The sequence below is a fragment of the Leptopilina heterotoma genome, unplaced genomic scaffold, assembly GCF_015476425.1.
Source record: "Leptopilina heterotoma isolate Lh14 unplaced genomic scaffold, ASM1547642v1 Lhet_168, whole genome shotgun sequence".
Classification (NCBI taxonomy): Eukaryota; Metazoa; Arthropoda; class Insecta; order Hymenoptera; family Figitidae; genus Leptopilina; species Leptopilina heterotoma.
The window spans coordinates 1,006,038-1,027,448 of NW_025110884.1; the positions used below are offsets into that span (position 1 = coordinate 1,006,038).

General features: G+C 23.6%; 4 protein-coding genes across 4 annotated transcripts; all 4 read left to right on the forward strand.

The window, feature by feature from the left end:
* Positions 1 to 3,325: 3,325 nt before the first annotated feature.
* LOC122499465 (tenascin-like) lies at positions 3,326 to 5,284 on the forward strand. The gene is made up of 10 exons (XM_043607845.1): positions 3,326 to 3,360; positions 3,450 to 3,533; positions 3,632 to 3,715; positions 3,819 to 3,902; positions 4,010 to 4,093; positions 4,207 to 4,290; positions 4,398 to 4,481; positions 4,703 to 4,786; positions 4,880 to 4,963; positions 5,094 to 5,284. The coding sequence occupies exons 2-10, from the start codon at positions 3,450 to 3,452 to the stop codon at positions 5,160 to 5,162; spliced, it is 741 nt and encodes a 246-aa protein (XP_043463780.1). The 5' UTR covers positions 3,326 to 3,360; the 3' UTR covers positions 5,163 to 5,284.
* Positions 5,285 to 7,527: 2,243 nt separating this feature from the next.
* On the forward strand, positions 7,528 to 9,151 carry LOC122499466 (wnt inhibitory factor 1-like). The gene is made up of 8 exons (XM_043607846.1): positions 7,528 to 7,560; positions 7,671 to 7,757; positions 7,860 to 7,943; positions 8,164 to 8,247; positions 8,340 to 8,423; positions 8,538 to 8,621; positions 8,732 to 8,815; positions 8,902 to 9,151. Exons 2-8 carry the CDS (start codon positions 7,671 to 7,673, stop codon positions 8,971 to 8,973), a joined length of 579 nt encoding a protein of 192 aa, XP_043463781.1. The 5' UTR covers positions 7,528 to 7,560; the 3' UTR covers positions 8,974 to 9,151.
* A 3,662-nt stretch (positions 9,152 to 12,813) lies between these two features.
* On the forward strand, positions 12,814 to 18,634 carry LOC122499468 (keratin-associated protein 5-1-like). Its single transcript, XM_043607848.1, has 8 exons — positions 12,814 to 12,824; positions 17,155 to 17,241; positions 17,339 to 17,422; positions 17,609 to 17,692; positions 17,811 to 17,894; positions 18,006 to 18,089; positions 18,203 to 18,286; positions 18,372 to 18,634. Exons 2-8 carry the CDS (start codon positions 17,155 to 17,157, stop codon positions 18,441 to 18,443), a joined length of 579 nt encoding a protein of 192 aa, XP_043463783.1. The 5' UTR covers positions 12,814 to 12,824; the 3' UTR covers positions 18,444 to 18,634.
* Positions 18,635 to 19,688: 1,054 nt separating this feature from the next.
* Positions 19,689 to 21,091, forward strand: LOC122499486 (egg protein CP422-like). Its single transcript, XM_043607868.1, has 5 exons — positions 19,689 to 19,701; positions 20,075 to 20,160; positions 20,630 to 20,731; positions 20,848 to 20,931; positions 21,020 to 21,091. The coding sequence occupies exons 1-5, from the start codon at positions 19,689 to 19,691 to the stop codon at positions 21,089 to 21,091; spliced, it is 357 nt and encodes a 118-aa protein (XP_043463803.1).
* Positions 21,092 to 21,411: the final 320 nt, after the last annotated feature.

Sequence of the window (21,411 nt, forward strand, 5' to 3'; positions counted from 1 at the left end):
AAAGTATTTGAAAAGTGACAAAATAAGCTTTCAATTGCAATAAATGAAATTTATGTGTGACCCAAAAAAATTTTAAAAATGTTTAAAAAAAACAACAAAAAAATCTCCTTTCAAGTATAAATTTGTTTTAATTTGAAAGATTAATTTAAATCAAAGAAGAAAGATTAAAATTCATCTCTTAGTTAAAAAAACTTTCAAATATAAACAAAAATTTCGCTTTTTTGTAGATGAATATTTAAATATTGAAAATAAAATGTAAAAATAATTAAATAGTTGTAGAATAAAAGAATAAAAAAAATAAAAGTAAAAGATAATATAAAATGTCAAAAAAATTATCAATCGAAACGTTAATTTTGCTTTTTATTATTTTAATATTTGACTTGGAGGATTGATAATTTTCTTGACATTTTATGTAAAAATAATTGTTAAGCGGAATTTTCTTCTCACTTTGAGATTTTATTTTTTTCGGTGTATTTATTGCTAATTGCATTTAAACAATAAAGAACATGTTTTTTTATATTTATTATTTTAAATTAGGAAATTAGGAAATAATAATAAATACTATTAATATTATTACTTTGTTTCTTTTATTACAATTATAATTAAATTAAAAATTAATTAATTAATTAATTAATTAATTAATTAATTAATTATAATTAAATTTTTTTTTTATTTATTAAGAATAATAATTATTATTCTTAATTCAATTAATAAATGTATAACTTATTAATTAAAATAATGGCAACAATTCACAAATACAAATCGAAAGAAACAAAAAATTAAATTAATAAATTAATGGTCTACAGTGAAATAATTTTTAATTACAAAATAATAATTTTTAATAACAAAGTAATATCAAATAATAACAAATTTTTAATATTTGGTGCAATTTTCTTAACTATAATATTTAATTTAATTGATAATTACTAGAGAAGAACACAATTTTTAGTTGAAATAATTTTAAAAAATAAATTTTGCCTCTACAATTAATATTTTAAAAAATATTGCAATGTAGAGAAAAATTTAACAAAGATGTGAAACTATAAACGACTAATTAAAATTAATTCAATAATTTATATATTCGTAATGACAAAGTATTAAATTATCCAAAATTATTAAATTTTATTTTTATTTATTTATTTTATTTATTTATAAATTTTAGTTTATTGAAAAATAAATTTGTTTAAAATTTACAAATTTTAATTTAATTAAAGTATTCACATAAAATTAACTACAAAATCATAAAATCAATAAAAAAAATAATACAATAAAGATAAAAAGAAAGATGCTAAAATTTATTTTTTAAAATTTTTTTAAATAAAAATTGTGTTCTTTTCTAGTGATTTTTAATTAAATTAAATATTATAGTAAAGAAAATTGCACCAAATAGTAAAAATTTGTTATAATTTGATATTACATTGTTATTAAACATTATTATTTTCAAATTATTATTTTCAAATTTTTTTTAAAAAGTAATAAAAAAGGTTACTGCTTCATTCTCTCTCTCTCTCTCTCCCTCATATTTTCTCTCCTTTTAAAAGTGGAATATTTTCGCACCTTTCTTCTTAGTTCTTATCTTCATTGTATTATCTTTTTGATAAAAAATTTGTAAATTTTAAACAAATTTATTTTTCTATAAACTAAAATTTATAAATTTCAAATGAATTCAAATTTATAAAATTTAATTGTGCGTAATTTAATAATTTGTCATTACAAATATATAAATTATTTAATTAATTTTAATTAATCGTTCATAGTTTCAAATCTTCGTTAAATGTTTCTCGGCATTGCAATATTTTTAAAAATATAATATAGGCAAAATTTATTTTTTTTATATTATTTTAACTCAAAATTGTGTTCTACTCTAGTAATTATTAATTAAATTAAATATTATATTAAAGAAAATTGCACCAAATATTAAAAATTTGTTATTATTTGATATTTCTCTGTTATTAAAAACTATTACTTTGTAATGAATTGTAATTTTTGTTGTGAAGAATATTGTTACTCTTGAAAATAATTGAATTTTTGAAATAATTTTTAACTTTTACAAAATTGAATTTTTTTTCGTGTTTTTAAATAAACATCTTCTATAAATCCACTATTTTTAATAATTTTTGAAAAAGTTCTTTGAGAATTTTCAAATTCATTTGTTTACAATTCAATTTTACAAAATTTCAATTATTCGTAAATTCCTCACAATTAAATAGGTATATATTAGAAAATAAAAACTTTAAATAATTTCAAAAAAAAATCCACAATTAAAGTTTCTCAAAAAAAATTAATTCCACATAATTGTTAGTTAAAAATATGAAAAATTCAAATTTACAAAGATTTTAATCTTAAATCTTTTCAAAATTCAATTATTTCTAAAATTTAATTTTTTTGGAGGAATTCGATTAAAATTCGAGGAATTCCTAAAAAGAATTTTATTATTTACGAAAATAATTGAATTCCCTTAAAAATTTTATTATTTATGAAAATAATTGAATGATTGCGAAAAAATAAAAAAAATTTGTAAATAATGAAATTCTTGTAAAATTTTTATTATCTTCTGAAAATAATGAAAAGTTTGTGTAGAATTTTATTAAATTTTGTTTTAAATAATTGAATGCTTTTGGAAAATTTTATGAAAATAGTAGATATTGAAAATCATTGAATTGAGGAAAATTTTTGAAAATAATTTAATTTCGGAGAAGAATTTAATTATTTCTACTAAAGATAATTGAAATTTTAATGAGACATTTGAAAAATTTTTGAACATAATTGAATTTGTGCGAAGAATATTATGATTTTTAAAAATAATTGAATTTCTGCAATCATTTGTAATTTCTCTAAAATTCTGCAAATTATATCGCACAATTTACGAACTTTTCATCTTTTTTTAATCAAATTACGGATTTATTTATTTATTAACGAACTTTTACGAAAACGAAAACGAACTTTTACGGACTTAAATGAATAATTACTAAAACTAAATTAAATTAAATTTAATTACAACTAAATTTGTAGAAATTGCTACAAAGAATTAGTTTCACTTGTAAAAAATTCTATGAAATTAAATCTCTGGACTTTTCACCAATGAAAATCCATTTCTTTAAAATAAATTCAATTGTATATTTAAGACAAAATATAAATTCAACATAAAAACGAGGATAAAATAAATTTTCAAAAAATAAAGGAAAAGAAAACGATATTTCTTTAAAAAATAACAAATTGACGTTAATTTTGCAACTGAAAATAATATAAATAAAAAAATACAATATTATTGTGAGTATATAAACGGTGAGAAATTTTCCTTAAATTAAGTTACAAGTTCAACTTTAAACAGAACAACCGATCTGAGCAACAAAAAGAAAGGTAATTTTACTTAATAAATTTTTTCTAAATAAGAAACAATTCTAAATTTAATAGTGAATTTCGAATTAAATGCGGAATTTTATATTTAGATGAAAACTTTCACTGTATTTTTGTGCATTGGAGCTTTTGTCGTAGCCGTCAACGGCCAAGAATGTGCGAACGAAAATGGACGGGTAAGTTATTAATTAATTTAAACAAGAAGTACCTACGTTTCTATTTTTAAGAAGAATTTAAAATTTAATAAAAAATCTAAATAATAAATAATTTTTAGTGCGATCGGAATCGAAGATGCTGTGACGGACTTAGATGTAACAGAAATAGGTGTGAAAGAGAATGTACTTTAGAGGGAGAACAGGTAATAAAAATTTCTATTATATTAAAAAAAAATTGTAAACAATTTTTTTAAATAAAATTAAACACTTATATTAACTTGTTTAAATGAATAATTAAATTTTTAGTGCGATGCCAATCGCTCATGCTGCGACGATCTTCGTTGCAATGGAGGAAGATGTCAAAGGGAATGTAGACGTGAGAACCAACAGGTATTCAAAATATCTATTCTTCTTGAAAAAGTTTTAAAACAATTATTTTAACATTTTTATTTATTTTTTAAATTAAATATTAAATATTAAATTTTAAAAAATTTTAGTGCGGTCGAAACATTCGATGCTGCGATGGATTAAGATGTGATAGTGCAAGATGTCAAAGGGACTGTAGTCTACTAAACCAACAGGTAATAAAAATTTCTATTCTATTTGAAAAATTTTCAACAATTTGTTAAATAAAATCCAAATTACAATTTGTAATTTTCAATTTAAAAATTGAAAATTACCACAAAATTTTTAGTGCAGTGCAGATCGTCCATGTTGTGAAGATTTTCAATGTAACAATGGAAGATGTCAAAGGAATTGCAGAAACGATGGACAACAGGTAATAAAAAATTTATATTCTATTTGAAAAAGATTTTAATTAATTTGAAAAATACAATTTAACTTTTAATTATCATTTTTTTTAATTAAAAATTTTCAAAATTTTAGTGTAATCGAAATAATCGATGCTGTGTTGGACTTCGATGTAATAGAGAAAGATGTGAACGTGACTGCCACCTAGAGGGAGATCAGGTAATAAAAATTTCTATTCTATTTAAAATTTTTTTTTAAACAATTCGTTAAATAAAACAAAATTTATTTATTAACTTGTTTAAATTAAAAATTATTTGAATTTTCCCAAAATTTTTCACGAATCAATGGTCAATCATCAGCAATTTATTGTCCCCTACTATTATTTAATGGTTTTAATTTATTTTCAATTAAGAATTATTGAATTTTAAAAAAAATTTTAGTGCAACGCGAACCGTCCATGTTGTGATGATCTTCGATGTACAGGAGGAAGATGTGAAAGAGAATGCAGACGTGATAGGCAATCGGTAATACAAATTTCTATTCCTTTTGAAAAAAGTTCATAAAGATTATTTAAATTAAATTCAACTTTTTTATTATTTTTCTTAAATTAAAATTAGTGCGATCGGAATCGTCGATGTTGTGATGGTCTGAGATGTAATAGGCAAATATGTGAAGCCAACTGTAGCCTAGAAAATGAACAGGTAATAAAAATTGCTATTCTATATTTAAAATCGTTTTTAAACAATTTGTTAAATATAATTCCATTTTCTTAAATTGAATTTAAAAAAAATTGAATAAAAAAAAATTACTAAATTTTAACAAAAATTTTAGTGCAGTGCAGATCGTCCTTGCTGCGAAGATCTTAGATGTAACGGAGGAAGATGCCAAAGACAAAACTAAGATTAAAATTAATTACAATTTCAAATCCCCTAAAATAATTGTCTAGAAAACTTGGACTTCAATGAACCAAAACAATTAAGAATGTGCAATTTCACTTTTTCGTGACTATTCCATTTAATAAAAAAAAATATACAACTTTTATTCTGATCGAAATTTTCGATTATTGTAAACTAATTATTATAATTGATAATTAATAAAGACTGCAAGAGAATACAATTTTTCTATTGTAAATTTAATTTATCTTTAAGAGAAAAGAATTGTATCAGTCGATATTTATTTAAAACTTTTTGAAGAAAAGAGTACTACTTGATAATTAGAATAATTTCTAAAACAAAATTAAATGCAAAATTAAATTACAACTAAATTAGAAGAAATTGATATAAATTTAAATACTAGTTGACATTCGCTAATTCAGATTTACACACTGAAAAAAAATTTATTTCATTCAAATAACCAATTGCTTGACTATTATCAATTAAATATTTAATTGAATCAAATTATATTTATTAAAGTCAATAATTAAATATAATTATTTATGAAAATAATTAATTTCTTATAAAGAATTTCATTCAAATTTTTTAAAATAATAATTCAATTTCTCAGAATTTTTTAAAACTTTTCAAAAAAAAAAAATGTAATCCCATCAAGAAATTTCATTAAAAAATTGAAAATAATTAAAATCTGACGAAGAATTTTATTAAATTTTTTTTAAATTATTGAATTCCTGTGAAAATGTTTATTCTTGAAAAGAATTGAATTCTTGTGAAGTATTTTATTAAAATTTCTTAAATAATTGAATTGCTTCGAAGAATTTTATTTTTTCCGAAAATTATTGAATTGTTTCGAAGATTTTTACAAACAATTTTGACAATAATTGTATTTCAAGTTTATATTTTACGAAAATAATTGTATTCTATGGTCAATAATTTTATTACAATTTTTGAAATTTATAAAGCATTTTATCAAAATTTTTTTAAATAATTGAATTCTCGAGAAAAATTTTATTATTTATGGAAATAAAATTGATTTCTTGCGAAGAATTTTATTTAAATTCTTTTTAAATAATTTAATTTTTAAGAAGAATTGTACCTATTGAAAATTCTATTAACTAAATCTTGTAAAGAATTTTGTCGACATTTTTTTAAATATTAAAATTTTTAAAAGAATTTTATTTAAATTTTTCGAAAAATTAAATTTCTCAGAACTTTTTTTTTCAATTCTATGAACTGTAAAACACTTGAACATTTACTTGTGAATTTTGGTTATTTTTCTTTAATTATAGAGTGCGTTTCTAAATTCCTCCTTGCGCATCCCTTGATACTTTTAGTTGTTTTAGTTGTTTATGTCGAACATTTGAAGATTTGCTAGTACCTGAGTCACAAAACCTTGTATGTAAATTAATTTGCGACAGTATTTACTTATTTTTCATAAACGTTTTTTTTTTGTATTAAGGGCTCTGCACGTATAAGAATCTTAAATAAAATAAAATTCTTTATTAAAGTTTTTGAATAATTAAGTTATTTAAAAAGAAATTATTGTCTTTTCCCTGATTTCCCTGACCAATTTTAATTTTCCTGACTTTTCCCTAAATTCCCTGACCTGTGGCAATCCTAAATTATTATTTGTAAATTAATTACTGCAGAAATAGTTAAATTTTACTATAAATAAATTACTTACAAATAAAAAGAATTTTAAATAACCTACAAGTGAATTTAAATTATATAATTAGTTTTTATGAACTGTTTGATTAGTTAAGTATTATTATTTAATCAGCGACTGACTTGTCACTAACAAATTACGATTATTTTTAAATAATTCAGATTTATAGAGTACTAAACGACGTCAAAAACTCCTAAATAACATTTTTCAGTAGAATGAAAATTTATAGTTGATTGAAAATATTTATAGAATGCAAATATTTTTTTATATGGCATTATATTTACCATTCAAATTTTTTAAAATCTATTATAATCGTTTTCAATGATCTCGAAAACCCCAGAGTAATAAGTTTCAGTCGAATTAGTCCGACATTTTGTTTTTTTAATTTTTAGCACAGGGCATTCGAAAGGTCTTTTTCAACTTGAATTTTGTACATATTGAAAAATTTGTTGATCAAAACTTATTTTGGGCAGATGGGTGACTCACTTGATTTGAAATGACCAATATACGAAAAAATTTGTTTTCAACGATTTGACAAAAATAAGGATAAAATTAATTTTCATAAAATAAAGTAAACATGATATCTTAAAAAAATTCAAAATATTGACATTAATTTTGAAACTGTGAATAATATAAATAAACAAGTGCCATTTTTTTGTGTATATAAATGGTGAGAAATTTTCTTAGAATTAAGTTTCAAGTTCAACTTTAAATAGAAGAACCAATCTAAGCAAGAAAGGTAATACTACTTAACTTTTATTACTTCATTATTACTTATTATTTATGGAATAATTCTGAATTTAATTTAATTGTGAATTTTGAATTAAATACTAAATTTCTTATTTATAGATGAAAACTTTTACCCTTGTATTTTTGTGCATTGCGGCTTTTGTCGTAGCCGTCAATGGTCTTGGATGTGTGAACGAAAATGGACGGGTAAGTTATAATTATGTTTGAAACAGAAAGTATGTTTATATTTTTCAGAGGAAATTAAAGTTCTATGAAATATCTGATTAATAAATTAATCTTACTTTTTAGTGCGGTCGCCATAATCGATGCTGTGTTGGATTAAAATGTAACAAAGAAAGATGTGAGAGAGAATGCAGCCTAGAGGGAAACCAGGTAATAAAAATTCCCATTTTAGTTGAAAAAATTTTTAATACAATTTATTAAATATTTTTTAACTTTTTTTTATTAATTTGTTTAAATAAATTTTTTTTCAAATTTTCCCGGAATTTTTCACGAAACAATTGTCAATTATCAGCAATTTATTGTCCCCCATTTTCTCATGATTTTAATTAATTTTCAATTACAAATTTTTAAATTTTAACAAACATTTTAGTGTGATTGGAACCGTCCGTGTTGCGACGATCTTCGATGCACAAAAGGCAAATGTCAAAGGGAATGTAGACGCGAGAACCAACAGGTATTAAAAATATCTATTCTTCTTAAAAAAAAAGCTTTAAAACAATTATGTAAATAAAATTTAACATTTTTATTTATTTTTTTATATTCTAGTGCGGTCGAAATATTCGTTGCTGTAATGGCCTTCGCTGCAATAAAGATAAATGTGAAAGGGACTGCACCCTTCTAAACCAAAAGGTAATAAAAATTTTCATTCAACTTGAAAAACTTTTAAAAACTTGTTAAATATGTTTTAACTTTTTTATTAATTTGTTTAAATTAAATATTATTAAATTTTAACAAAATTTTTAGTGTAGTGGGGATCGTTCATGCTGTGATGATCTTCAATGTAAAGGAGGAAGATGTCAAAGGCAGTGCAGAAATTCTGGACAAAAGGTATAATTTCTATTCTACTTGCAAAATATTTTGTGCAATTTCTTTAATCGAATTCAACTATTTATTTTTATTTTCCAATTAAAATTTTTTTAATTTTAACCAAATTTTAGTGTGATTGGAATAATCGATGCTGTACTGGACTGAGATGTAATAGACATAAGTGTGAAATTGAATGTAGAGCAAATGGAGCAGCGGTAATAAAAATTTATTATTTTTAGAAATTTTTAAACAATTTGTCAATTAAAAATTAATTTTCAAAATTTTCTGAATTAAATTGCAGTGTCGTGAGTCAAATCAATGCTGTGGTAAAAAATGCAAAAAAGGTAGATGTGTAGGAAAAAGCGAACATTAACATTAATTCCAATTTTACTACCCCTACAATATTGGCCAGAAAATTATTAAGGACTTCAATGGACTAAAACAACGAAGAATGTATAATTTCAATTTTTCAAGAATATTCTATTCAAGAAAAAAGATACAACTTTAATTCTGATCGAAATCTTCGATCAACAAATATTATATAATCAATAAAGACTGCAAATCAAAATAACTTTTTTATTCTAAATTTAATTTACCTTTAAAAAACAAAATTATATCAGTAGATATGTTTTTTAAAACTATTTGAAGCTAAAAGTGTTAAAAATTTTTTTTTATTTTTATGGTTCTAATTCGTTTTTTGAGTTTCTCTCAAAATTTTGAGCAAATTTGTCAATTCTGACTTTGAATTCAGATTCAGCGGAAAAAGTCAAAATTTTGTCTGAAAATCAGAAAAAAGTCAAGGAAAAAGAAAATTAATTTTTGTGGCAACCCTGAAGTTTAACAATTCTTTGTTTCCCAAAATACATAATTGAATTCATTAGGAAAATTTTATTACAATTATTTTTAAAAATAATTGAGTTCTTGAAAAGAATATAATGATAATTTTTTAAAAATAATTAAATTGTTTTGTAGAATTTCATTAAAGTTTTTGACAAAAAGAAAAATTCTGTCAAAGAATTTAATTAAAACTATATTGAAAATAGCTGCATTCTCAAAAATAGTTTGATAAAAATCTTTGAAAATAAGTAATAATTAAATTTTTACGAAGAATTGTATTTAATTTTTTATGAAACTAATGAAATTCCTTGAAGGAATTTCATTTAAATTGAATGGAAAATAATTAAATTTCTCCAAAGAATTTCATTATAGTTACGAAAATTTATAAAATTATTCGCAAGAATTGTAATACATTTATGAAAAGAATTTTATTATTAACCCTTTAACGACGAGATGTGCTACTTTTCAACATGAAATTCAATCTCTTACAATTAGTAGAAAAAAGCCATAAAAGTTTTTAAAAGTCCATACCCTACTATTTTTGGGGTCGCTCTTTCGAATGGTGTGGTCAAACTTTTCAAAAAATGATATTTAACCCTTCTTTTTTCAAAAATACTAAAAAAAGTCAAGTTTTCTTAATGTAATTTTTTTCAAAAGAATTTTTTCTGTGTCATAACGCTTTTCAAATAGAACAAAAAGTATCAAAAACGTGTTCCCGATAGTTGTACTTGAAAAATATTCATTTCTAAATTTTATTTTTTTCGATTTTGAATTTAAAATGGCGCTTGAAGGACAAAAAATTTTTCTTATTTTACGTAAGATGACAAACTTTTTCAAAATTGCTCAAATCTGATTGACATTTGTTACTCAGGGGTTTTCGTGGTCGCTGATTACGAATTTGAAGTCTGATTTCAAAAATTCAAAATGGCGGATCCAATATGGCGGATGACTTTTTAAAAAATTGATCGGATTCGCTTGAAACTCGTTACTCGGGGGTTTTCGGGGTCGCTGGTTACAAATCCGATGTCAGTTTTTAAAAATTCAAAATGGCGGATCTAATATGGCGGACGAAATACAAAAAGTGTTCAGATTTGCTTGAATCTTGTTACTCGGGGGTTTTTGGGGTAGCTGATTACGAATTTGATATCAGATTTTCAAAATTCAAAATGGCGGATCCAATACGACAGATGACTTTTTTAAAAATTGATTGGATTCGCTTGAAATTTGTTACTCTGCGGTTTTTGGGTTCGATAATGACGAATCTGACGTTAGATTCAACAAATTCAAAGTGGCCAAAGTATAATGAAAGACTAATTTTTTTAATTTACTCAGGTTTGCTTGAAATTTGTTAGTGTGGTATTTTTAGGGTGGCTGATTACGAATATGAAGTCACATTCCAAAAATTCAAAATGGCGGAATTACTATACTCTTTTTGCTCTGACTCTACCAGTATCAACTTATCTATATTTCACAATATGTGACAGGAAAATTTAAAAGTGATCTATGGTACGAGAAAATCGATGTTAGTTTTTCAAAATTCAAAATGGCGGAACGAATATGGCAGACGAAATTAAAAAATTAGTCGGATTCAGTTGAATTTTGTTACTCTAGGGTTTTCGGGTCCACTAATTGCGAATCCGATGTTCGTTTTTAAAAATTCAAAATGCTTGGTATAAAATAGCTATAAGAATTGGTAAGGATATTTTTTACACCTCGTCTGCCTTATCGATTCCACCATTTTGAATTTTGAAAAACTAACATCAGATTCGCAACCAGCAACTCCAAAAACCCACGAGTAACGTGTTTCAATCAGGTTTGAGATATTTTGAAAAATTCGTCCGCCATTCTGGATCCGGCATATTGAATTTTTTTAATCTAACGTCAGACTCGTCATTATCGAACCCAAAAACCGCAGAGTAACAAATTTCAAGCGAATCCGATTAATTCTTAAAAAAGTCATCTGTCATATTGGATCCGCCATTTTGAATTTTGAAAATCTGATATCAAATTCGTAATCAGCTACCCCAAAAACCCCCGAGTAACAAGATTCAAGCAAATCTGAACAATTTTTGTATTTCGTCCGCCATATTAGATCCGCCATTTTGAATTTTGAAAAACTGACATCAGATTCGTAACCAGCGACCCCGATAACCCCCGAGTAACGAGTTTCAAGCGAATTCGATCAATTTTTTAAAAAGTCATCCGCCATATTGGATCCGCCATTTTGAATTTTGGCAAATGGACATCAGATTCGTAATCAGCGACCACGAAAACCCCTGAGCAACAAATTTCAATCAGATTTGAGCAATTTTGAAAAAGTTTGTCATCTTACGTAAAATAAGAAAAATTTTTTGTCCTTCAAGCGCCATTTTAAATTCAAAATCGAAAAAAATAAAATTTAGAAATGAATATTTTTCAAGTACAACTATCGGGAACACGTTTTTGATACTTTTTGTTCTATTTGAAAAGCGTTAAGACACAGAAAAAATTCTTTTGAAAAAAATTACATTAAAAAAACTTGACTTTTTTTAGTATTTTTGAAAAAACAAGGGTTAAATATCATTTTTTGAAAATTTTGACCACACCATTCGAAAGAGCGACCCCAAAAATAGTAGGGTATGGACTTTTAAAAACTTTTATAGCTTTTTTCTACTAATTGTAAGAGATTGAATTTCATGTTGAAAAGTAGCACATCTCGTCGTTAAAGGGTTAATGAAAATAATTGAATTCGTTCCAAGAATATTATTAAAATTCTAAAAAGTAATAAATAAAAATTAATAAATTTGTAATAAGTGAATTTTTAAAGAAAATTTCAAATCTGAAATCACTCAAAAATTTGCATTGCAATTTATTTTTTTCTTCTTATTTATCAAAACAGCGAACTTTTTATACGACGTAGGGGGAGAGTTGTCAGAGTTGGTCAGTGGTTAGGGCTGAGACACCTTTCACATAACTCGCAGTGAAAAAACTTATTGTAATGTCTTTATAAGCCGTAGAGTGGGCAAATCCTTTTGAGCGGCACTGAATATTTTTCAATTTTTGGCACAAAGCATTTCGAAATGTATTTTTGCACCAACTGAAAATTTTTTTAATCAAAATCTGTTTTGGGATCACATGACGTGGAATGACACGTATATAAGAAAAATTTTGTATCAACGATTATACACAAACAATAAAAACAAGGATAAAATTAATATTATCTTAAAACGAAGTAAACAAGATATTAAAAGAAAAAATAAAATGTTGACTTTAATTTTGCGAACTAAAAATAATATAAATAAACAGAAAACTTTGTTTTTGAGTATATAAACGGTGAGAAATTTTCTTTAAATTAAGTTTCAAGTTCAAATTTAAACAGAACAACCAATCTGAGCAATTAAAAGAAAGGTAATATTACTTATTATTTAAGATACAATTTTAAATTTAGTAGTGAATTTCGAATTAAATACACAATTTTTTATTTAGATGCAAACTTTTACCCTTGTATTTTTGTCCATTGGGGTTTTTGTCTTAGCCATCAATAGCCAAGAATGTGAGAATGAAGGTAGACGGGTAAGTTATTAATTACTTGAAACAAGGTGTAAGTTTCTATTTTTCAGAAGTAATTAAAATTTAATAAAGATCTATATAATTAATAAATTATACTTTTTAGTGCAGTGCGACACGTAGATGCTGTGTTGGACTAAAATGTGACGAAGGCATATGTGAAATGGATTGTAGCTTTGAGGGACGACAGGTAATAAAAATTTCTGTTCTATTTGAAAATTTTTTAAATTTAAAATTAAAAATTTTTTAAATTTGTAGTGCAGTGCTACTAAACCATGTTGCGACGATCTTTACTGTAATGGAGGAATATGTCAACGGCAATGTAGACCTAGGAACCAACATGTATTAAAAATATCTATTCTTCTTGAAAAAGTTTTAAAACAATTATGTTAAAATTTTTATTTATGTTTTTAAATTAAATATTAAATTTTCACAAATTTCAGTGCTGTCAAAGTAATCAATGTTGTAGTGGTCTGAGATGTGATGGAGGAAGATGTAAAATGGGCTGTAGGCGTGGCGACCCGGTAATACAATTTTCTATTTCATTTGGAAAATTTAAAAATAATTTTTAAAATGAAATAAAAAGTTTTTACTTTTTTTTAAAATTGAAATTTATTAAATGTTAAAAAGAAATTGTAGTGCAATTTTAGGCGTCCATGCTGCGATAATCTTTATTGCAATGAAGGAACATGTCAAAGGGAATGCAGAAATGCTCGACAATCGGTAATACAAAATTTCTATTTTATTTGAAAAAAATTTTAAATAATTTAAAATGCAATTCAACTATTTACTTTCATATTTCAATTAAAAAATTTTAACAAAATTTTAGTGTGGTCGAAATAATCCATGCTGTACTGGACTGGAATGTAATAGAGGTACATGTGAAAGGGAATGTAGAGAAAATGGAGCTGAGGTAATAAAAATTTATTTTTAGAAATTTTTAAATAATCTGTAGATTGAAAATTAATTTTTTAATTTCCTTTACTAAATTGTAGTGCATTCAGGCAAAACAATGCTGTGGTAGACAATGCAACAGAGGTAGATGTGCAGGAAGAAGCTAAGATTAAAATTAATTCCAATTTAACTTCCCCTACGACTGGCCAGAAAATTTTTAAGGACCTCAAATGGACTAAAGCAGAACGTACAATTTCAATTTTTCAAGAAAATTCTATTCATTTAAAAAAAAACAGAAGCAACAGAAAACAATTTTTCTATTGTAAATTTAATTTATCTTTAAGGGGTCATACACAAACTACTTAAGGCTTTAAGGGGGGAGGGGGGGTCAAGTTAAATCTTACGAACAGCAGAAAAAATGGCGCTAATGAATAGAAAATGTCTTACGATGGGGGGGAGGGGGGGTCAAAATTTCTGAAAATATGCCTTACGTAGTTTGTGTACGGCCCCTAAGAAAAAAAAATTGTATCAGTCGATATGTTTTTAAAACATTTTGAAGAAAAGAGTAGGGGAGACCGGGGCGTAATGAATAATTGTAATTTGTTTAAAAACCGTAAATCGTAATAATTTCGCACAATAGACAAGTTATTGTACTTGGTATACTGCAAGTTTGTCGGAAGTTTCATTAATATTTATTCATTATTGTAAGAAATATAGTAGAAAAACTATTTTTGACATACGAAAGTAACTTTTCAAAATTTTCGTTTTTTTTCGTTTTTTTTTTAAATTTTTATTTATATGCTTCTAATTCGTTTTTTGAGTTTATCTCAAAATTTTGAGCAAATCTGTCAATTCTGACTTTGAATTTAGATTCAGCGGAAAAAAATGCATGGAAATATACTATAGTGTAGTGTCATAAAATTTTTTTTTTCATTTTTATAGTTTTAACACGTTTTTTTGAGCCAAATTATGTCAATTATATATTTTAATATATTTTCTATAAGAAATTTTGTAATAATTTAATAATTAAAGAAAAGTTTTTTAACAAAGTAAATTGGAGAAAGCTACATTTTCCTCAATGTTTGCTTTTTTAAATACCAATATTTTATTAACTTCTGAATGAATTATATTCAAAAACATGTTGTAATTAATAAATAATAAATATGCATAAAATTTATATAAAGAACTTACATTTTCAATTATTTAAGACGACGAGAAGTCGATCATCGCCTGAAGTGCAGGAGTCTACTCTTCCGCAATATCTGCACTTGCTTTGCAGACGAAACTGTAAATAAAATTTTTTTTTGTATTTTACTAAAAAAATAAATATTTTAACAGAATTCATTTCATTTTACACATATCATACACATTCATTTATTAAACACTAAAATTAATTTTTTAAAAAATAAAGTACTTTATTAAAAATATAATAGTCAGTGATTGAAGCAAGAGTGAATGATATAGTCAATGATAAAAGAAGTGGTGTTTAAATTTTTTAAAGTTAAATAATTAAAGTAATTTTATTTTAAATGTATATCTTTATAGACAATTGTATCGAGTATTGTTAAAAATAATTTTTTCAACGTTTTTTAAACATTAACATTTTATGTTATAAATAATAACACATTTCACAAACGCGCAGCAATTGAAGCATCCGCAGCAATTAACGCACTTACCCAATGTTAGAAAATAAAAACTTAAAATACTTTTAAACACAAACTCAATTAAACTTTTTCAAAAAAATTAATTTAACAGAATTCTATGAGAATTCAATTATTTAATTACAAAAATAAATACTTTATTGAATAATTGAATTCTTTCGACGAATATTAATAAAATAATAATTACGTTTTTCGAGAAATTCGATTAAAATATTGAAAATATTAATTTTCAATATTTAATAATAAATATTAATTTATTATTATGTATTCAAAATAATTGAAATTTTCCAATGGGTTTTATTATTTATGAAAATAATTGAATTCCTAAAAAGAATTTTATTATTAACGAAAATAATTGAATCCTTGTAAAAAAATTCATTCTATATATGAAATAAATAATTGAATATATATATAGGATTTAAATAATTGAATTTTCATAAAATTTTCTATTAAAAATTGATTGAAAATTAAAATTAAAAATTGATTGAGTCCTTGAAAAGAATATAATGAGAATTTTTTAAAATAATTAAATTGTTTTATAGAATTTCATTAAAGTTTTTGACAAAAAAAAAAATTCTGTCAAAGAATTTAATTAAAACTATATTGAAAATAGTTGCATTCTAATAAACAGTTTCATAAAAATCTTTGAAAATAAGTAATAATTAAACTTTATTTTAACAAAGAATTGTATTAAATTTTTTATGAAAATAATTAAATTCCTTCGAAGAATTTAAATTGAATTGAAAATAATTAAATTTCTCCAAAGAATTTCATTAGTTGCGAAAATTATATAATTCTTCGCAGGAATTATAATATATTTATAAAAAGAATTTTATTATTAATGCAAATAATTGAATTCGTTCCAAGAATGTTATTAAAGTTCTAAAAAGTAATAAATAAATAGAACTTAATAAATAAAAATTAATAAATTTGTAATAAGTGAATTTAAAAAAAAAATTCAAATTTGAAATCACTCAAAAGTTTTCATCGCAATTAATTGTTTTCTTCTTATTTATCAAAACAGCAAACTTTTTATACGGCGTAGGGAAGAGTTGTCAGGGTTGGTCAGTGGTTAGGGCTGAGACACCTTTCACATAACTCGCAGTGAAAAAACTTATTGTAATGTCTTTATAAGCCGTAGAGTGGGCAAATCCTTTTGAGCGGCACTGAATGTTTTTCAATTTTTGGCACAAAGCATTCAAAATGTATTTTTGCACCAACTGAAAATTTTTTTAATCAAAATCTGTTTTGGGCTCACTTGACGTGGAATGACACATACATATAAGAAAAAATTTGTATCAACGATTATACACTAACAACAAAAACAAGGATAAAATTAATTTTCAGAAAATGAAGTAAACAAGATATTTTAAAAAGAAAATAACAAATTGACGTTAATTTTGCAACTGAAAATAATATAAATAAACAGAATACATTTTTTGTGAGTATATAAACGGTGAGAAATTTTCTTTAAATTAAGTTTCAAGTTCAACTTTAAACACGTCAACCAAGCCGAGCAATTAAAAGAAAGGTAATATTAATAATGATTATTATTTAAAGAGCAATTCTGAATTAAAAAGTGAATTTCGAATAAAATATACAAATTTTTTATTTAGATGAAAACTTTTACCCTGGTATTTTTGTTCATTGGGGCTTTTGTCGTAGCCGTCAATAGCCAACAATGTGTAAACCGAAATGAACAGGTTAGTTATTAATTAATTGAAACAAAAAGTATGTTTCTATTTTTAAGAAGAATTTAAAATTTAATAAAAAATCTGAATAATAAATTATACTTTTTAGTGCGGGGGAAATCGTCGATGCTGTACAGGACTTAGATGTAACAGAAATAGATGTGAACCAGACTGCAGCTTAGAGGGGCAACAGGTAATAAAAATTTCTATTATATTTGAAAATTTGTTAAATAAAATTAAACTTTTTCATTAATTTGTTTAAATAAATTTTTTTTTAATTTTCCCGGGATTTTTAACGAAACAATTGTCAATTATCAGCAATTTATTGTCCCCCATTTTCTGATGATTTTAATTTATTTTCAATTAAAAATATTTTTAGTGCAATGCCAATCGTCCATGTTGTGATGATCTTCGCTGTAATGGAGGCAAATGTCAAAGGGAATGTAGACGCGAGAACCAACAGGTATTAAAAATATCTATTCTTTTTGAAAAAGTTTTAAAACAATTATTAATTATGTTAATAAAAATTAACATTGTTATTCATTTTTTAAAATTAAATATTAAATTTTAAAAAATTTTAGTGCGGTCGAAATGTTCGATGTTGTGATGGTCTGAGATGTAATAGAGATAAATGTGAAAGGGAATGTAGCCTACTTAACCAACAGGTAATACAAATTTCTATTTTATTTGGAAAATTTAAAAATAATTTGTTAAATAAAATAAAATTGTTATTATTTTTCTTTAAATGGAAAATTATTAAAAGTTAAAATTTTTAGTGCAATGCTAATCGTCCATGCTGCGATGATCTTCGTTGCAATGGAGGAAGATGTCAAAGGGAATGCAGAAATGCTCAACAATCGGTAATACAAAATTTCTATTCCATTTGAAAAAAAAATTTAAATAATTTAAAATTCAATTCAACTTTCTATTATCATAGTTTTAATTAAAAATTTTGTAATGAACAAAATTTTAGTGTGGACGAAATAATCCATGCTGTACTGGACTGCGATGTAATAGAGATAGATGTGAACGGGAATGTAGAGCAAATGGAGCTGAAGTAATAAAAATTTATTATTTTTAGAAATTTTTAATTAATCTGTAGATTGAAAATTAATTTTTTAATTTCCTTTATTAAATTGTAGTGCAATGAGGCAAATCAATGCTGTGGTAGACAATGCAACAGAGGTAGATGTGCAGGAAGAAGCGAAGATTAAAGTTAATTCCAATTTTACTTCCCCTACAATTGGCCAGAAAATTATTAAGGACCTCAAATGAACTAAAACAGAACGTACAATTTCAACTTTTCAAGAAAATTCTATTTATTTTAAAAATTTACCACTTTCATTCTGATCGAAATTTTCGATTGTAAATTATTATAATCAATAAAGACTGCAACAGAAAACAATTTTCCTATTGTAAATTTAATTTATCTTTAATAGAAAAAAATTATATCAGTCGATATGTTTTTAAAACTGTTTGAAGAAAAGAGTATTACTTTATAAAATAATAATTGCTCAAACAAAAAATAATTCAAAATTAAATTACAACTAAATTAGTAGAAATTGCTAGAAAATTAAATCATAGTTGACATTCGCTAATTCAGCATTACACACTGAAAAAAAATTCATTTCCTTCAAATAACTGATTACTTGACCATTATCAATTAAATATTTAATTGAATTAAATAATATTTATTGGCGTCAATAATTAAATATTATTATTTATGAAAATAATTAATTTCTTGTGAAGAATTTATTCAAATTTTTTTAAACAATAATTTAATTTCTTAGAATTTTTTAAAATTTAAAAAAAAAAATAAATTCCATAGAGAAATTTTATTAAAAAATTGAAAATAATTGAAATTTGACGAAGAATTTTATTAAATTTTTGAATTCCTGAGAAAATGTTTATTCTTGTAAAGAATTGAATTCTTGGGAAAAATTTTATTAAATTTCTTAAATAATTGAATTGCTTCGAAGAATTTTATTTTTTACCAAAATTATTGAATTGTTTTGAGGATTTTTACAAACAATTTTGACAATAATTATATTCCAACGTTATGTTTTACGAAAATAATTGTATCCTATCATCAATTTTATTATTAAAAAAAATTTTTTTATTATTTTATTTATTATTTATTAGTTTTATTATTTTATTTATTATTTATTAGTTTTATTATTTTATTTATGAAAATAAAATTGATTTCTTGCGAAGAATTATATTCAAATTTTTTTAAAATAATTTAATTCCCATAAAAAGTGTATTATTTGAGAAAATAATTGCTTTTTAAGAAGAACTTTATTGAAAATTTTATTAACTAAATCTTGTAAAGAATTTTGTCGAAATTTTTTTGAAACTATTTTATTTTAATTTTTCAAATAATGAATTTATTAGAACTATTTTTTCATTTCTCTGAATATATTTGAATTTTTAATAAAAAAAATTCCGCTTTTGTGAGTATGTATATAAACGGTGAGAAATTTTTTTTTTAAATTAAGTTTCAAATTCAACTTTAAGCAGGTCAACCGATCTGAGCAATTAAAAAAGAAGGGTAATATTATTAATAATTATTATTTAAGGAATAATTAATTCTGAATTTGACAGTGAATTTCGAATTAAAAACACAATTTTTAATTTAGATGAAAACTTTTATTCTTGTATTTTTGAGCATTGGGATTTTTATCTTAGCCGTAAATAGCCAACGATGTACGATTGAAGGTAATATGGTAAGTTATTAATTACTTGAAACAAGAAGCACGTTTCTATTTTTTATTTCTACTTTCAGAAGAATTTAAAATTATATAAAGAATTCTAATTAATGTAAATTAATTATTATTATTTTTAGCGTTTCGGGATATTGGAGATTGTTGTTCCAATCTCCAATGCAGAGGAAATATTTGTAGAAAACGTTGCTTACTACCTGGACAACATGTAAAAGAAATTAAATTATTTTTGAAAATTTTGCAAATCATTTCTAAAATAAAATTGGACTTTGTTTGAAATTTCTCTATTTTTTTCAAAATTACATTAAAAAATTTAATTTTACTCTTTAAATTTAAATCAGTAAAAATACACTGAAAAATAGTTATAAAAATTACTCAAATAACAGTCATTTTTTACTGAATTGACAATTGAATAATTACTGAAAATTTCAGTCATATTTAATTTATTATTTTATCATTATTATTATATTTAATTTTTCATATTCCAAATTTCAGTTACTTTTCATTTGGACAATCGCCAGTAAAGAATAACTAATGTTTCAATCATTTTTTAACTGAAATCCAGTGAAAATCCACTGATTGAAATCTCAAAAATAGAGTCACTGAAATTCAGTCAAATTTCACTGATTCAGTTTTAGAGAGGAATTAAAAAATTTGAAAATAATTTTTAATTATAGTGCAGTGGGAATATTCCATGCTGCCCGCCACTTGTATGCGACCGAGAATCAAGGCTATGTGAACATAGAGGTGATAATAGTTTTGAATGCAGTCTGAGATTGGTAATACAAATTTCTATTCTATTTGAGTAATCTTTTAAATTATTTGACAAATAAAATTAAACTTTTTTATTAACTTCTTTAAATTTAAAATTTTGAAATTTAAAAAAAAAATTTAGTGTGGGGTGAATCGTCGATGCTGTGACGGTCTAAGATGCAACATAGATAAATGTGAAAGGAATTGTAGAAAAGATGGAGCTCAAGTAATAAAAATTTATTATTTTCAGAAATTTCTAAATTGTAATCTGTCAATTAAAAATTAATCTTCTAATTTTCTTTATTAAATTTTAGTGTATCGAGAATAATCAATGCTGTAGTAGAATATGCTTCAGAGGCATTTGTGCAAGACGAAGTGGATTGTGAAAACTCGATCCAAATTTTACACTGGAAAATGAGTGAAAATTCTGATATCCCGAAATTTTTACTAATTTAAATAAATGAACATGTCTTTAAACATCTATTTGTTTTAAAAAAATCAATTGTATATTAAAAACAATGTTTAATGTTAAAATTATAAATAAACGAGAAAAAAACAAGGATAAAATTTATTTTCATAAAATCTAAAACAAACCAAACCTGAAGATATTAAAAAAAAATTGTAAATATTGACATAAATTATTGTGCAATTGAATATTCAAAAAGAGAAAAAAAATTACAAAAATATTTTAGGGCCAAAATAAGTG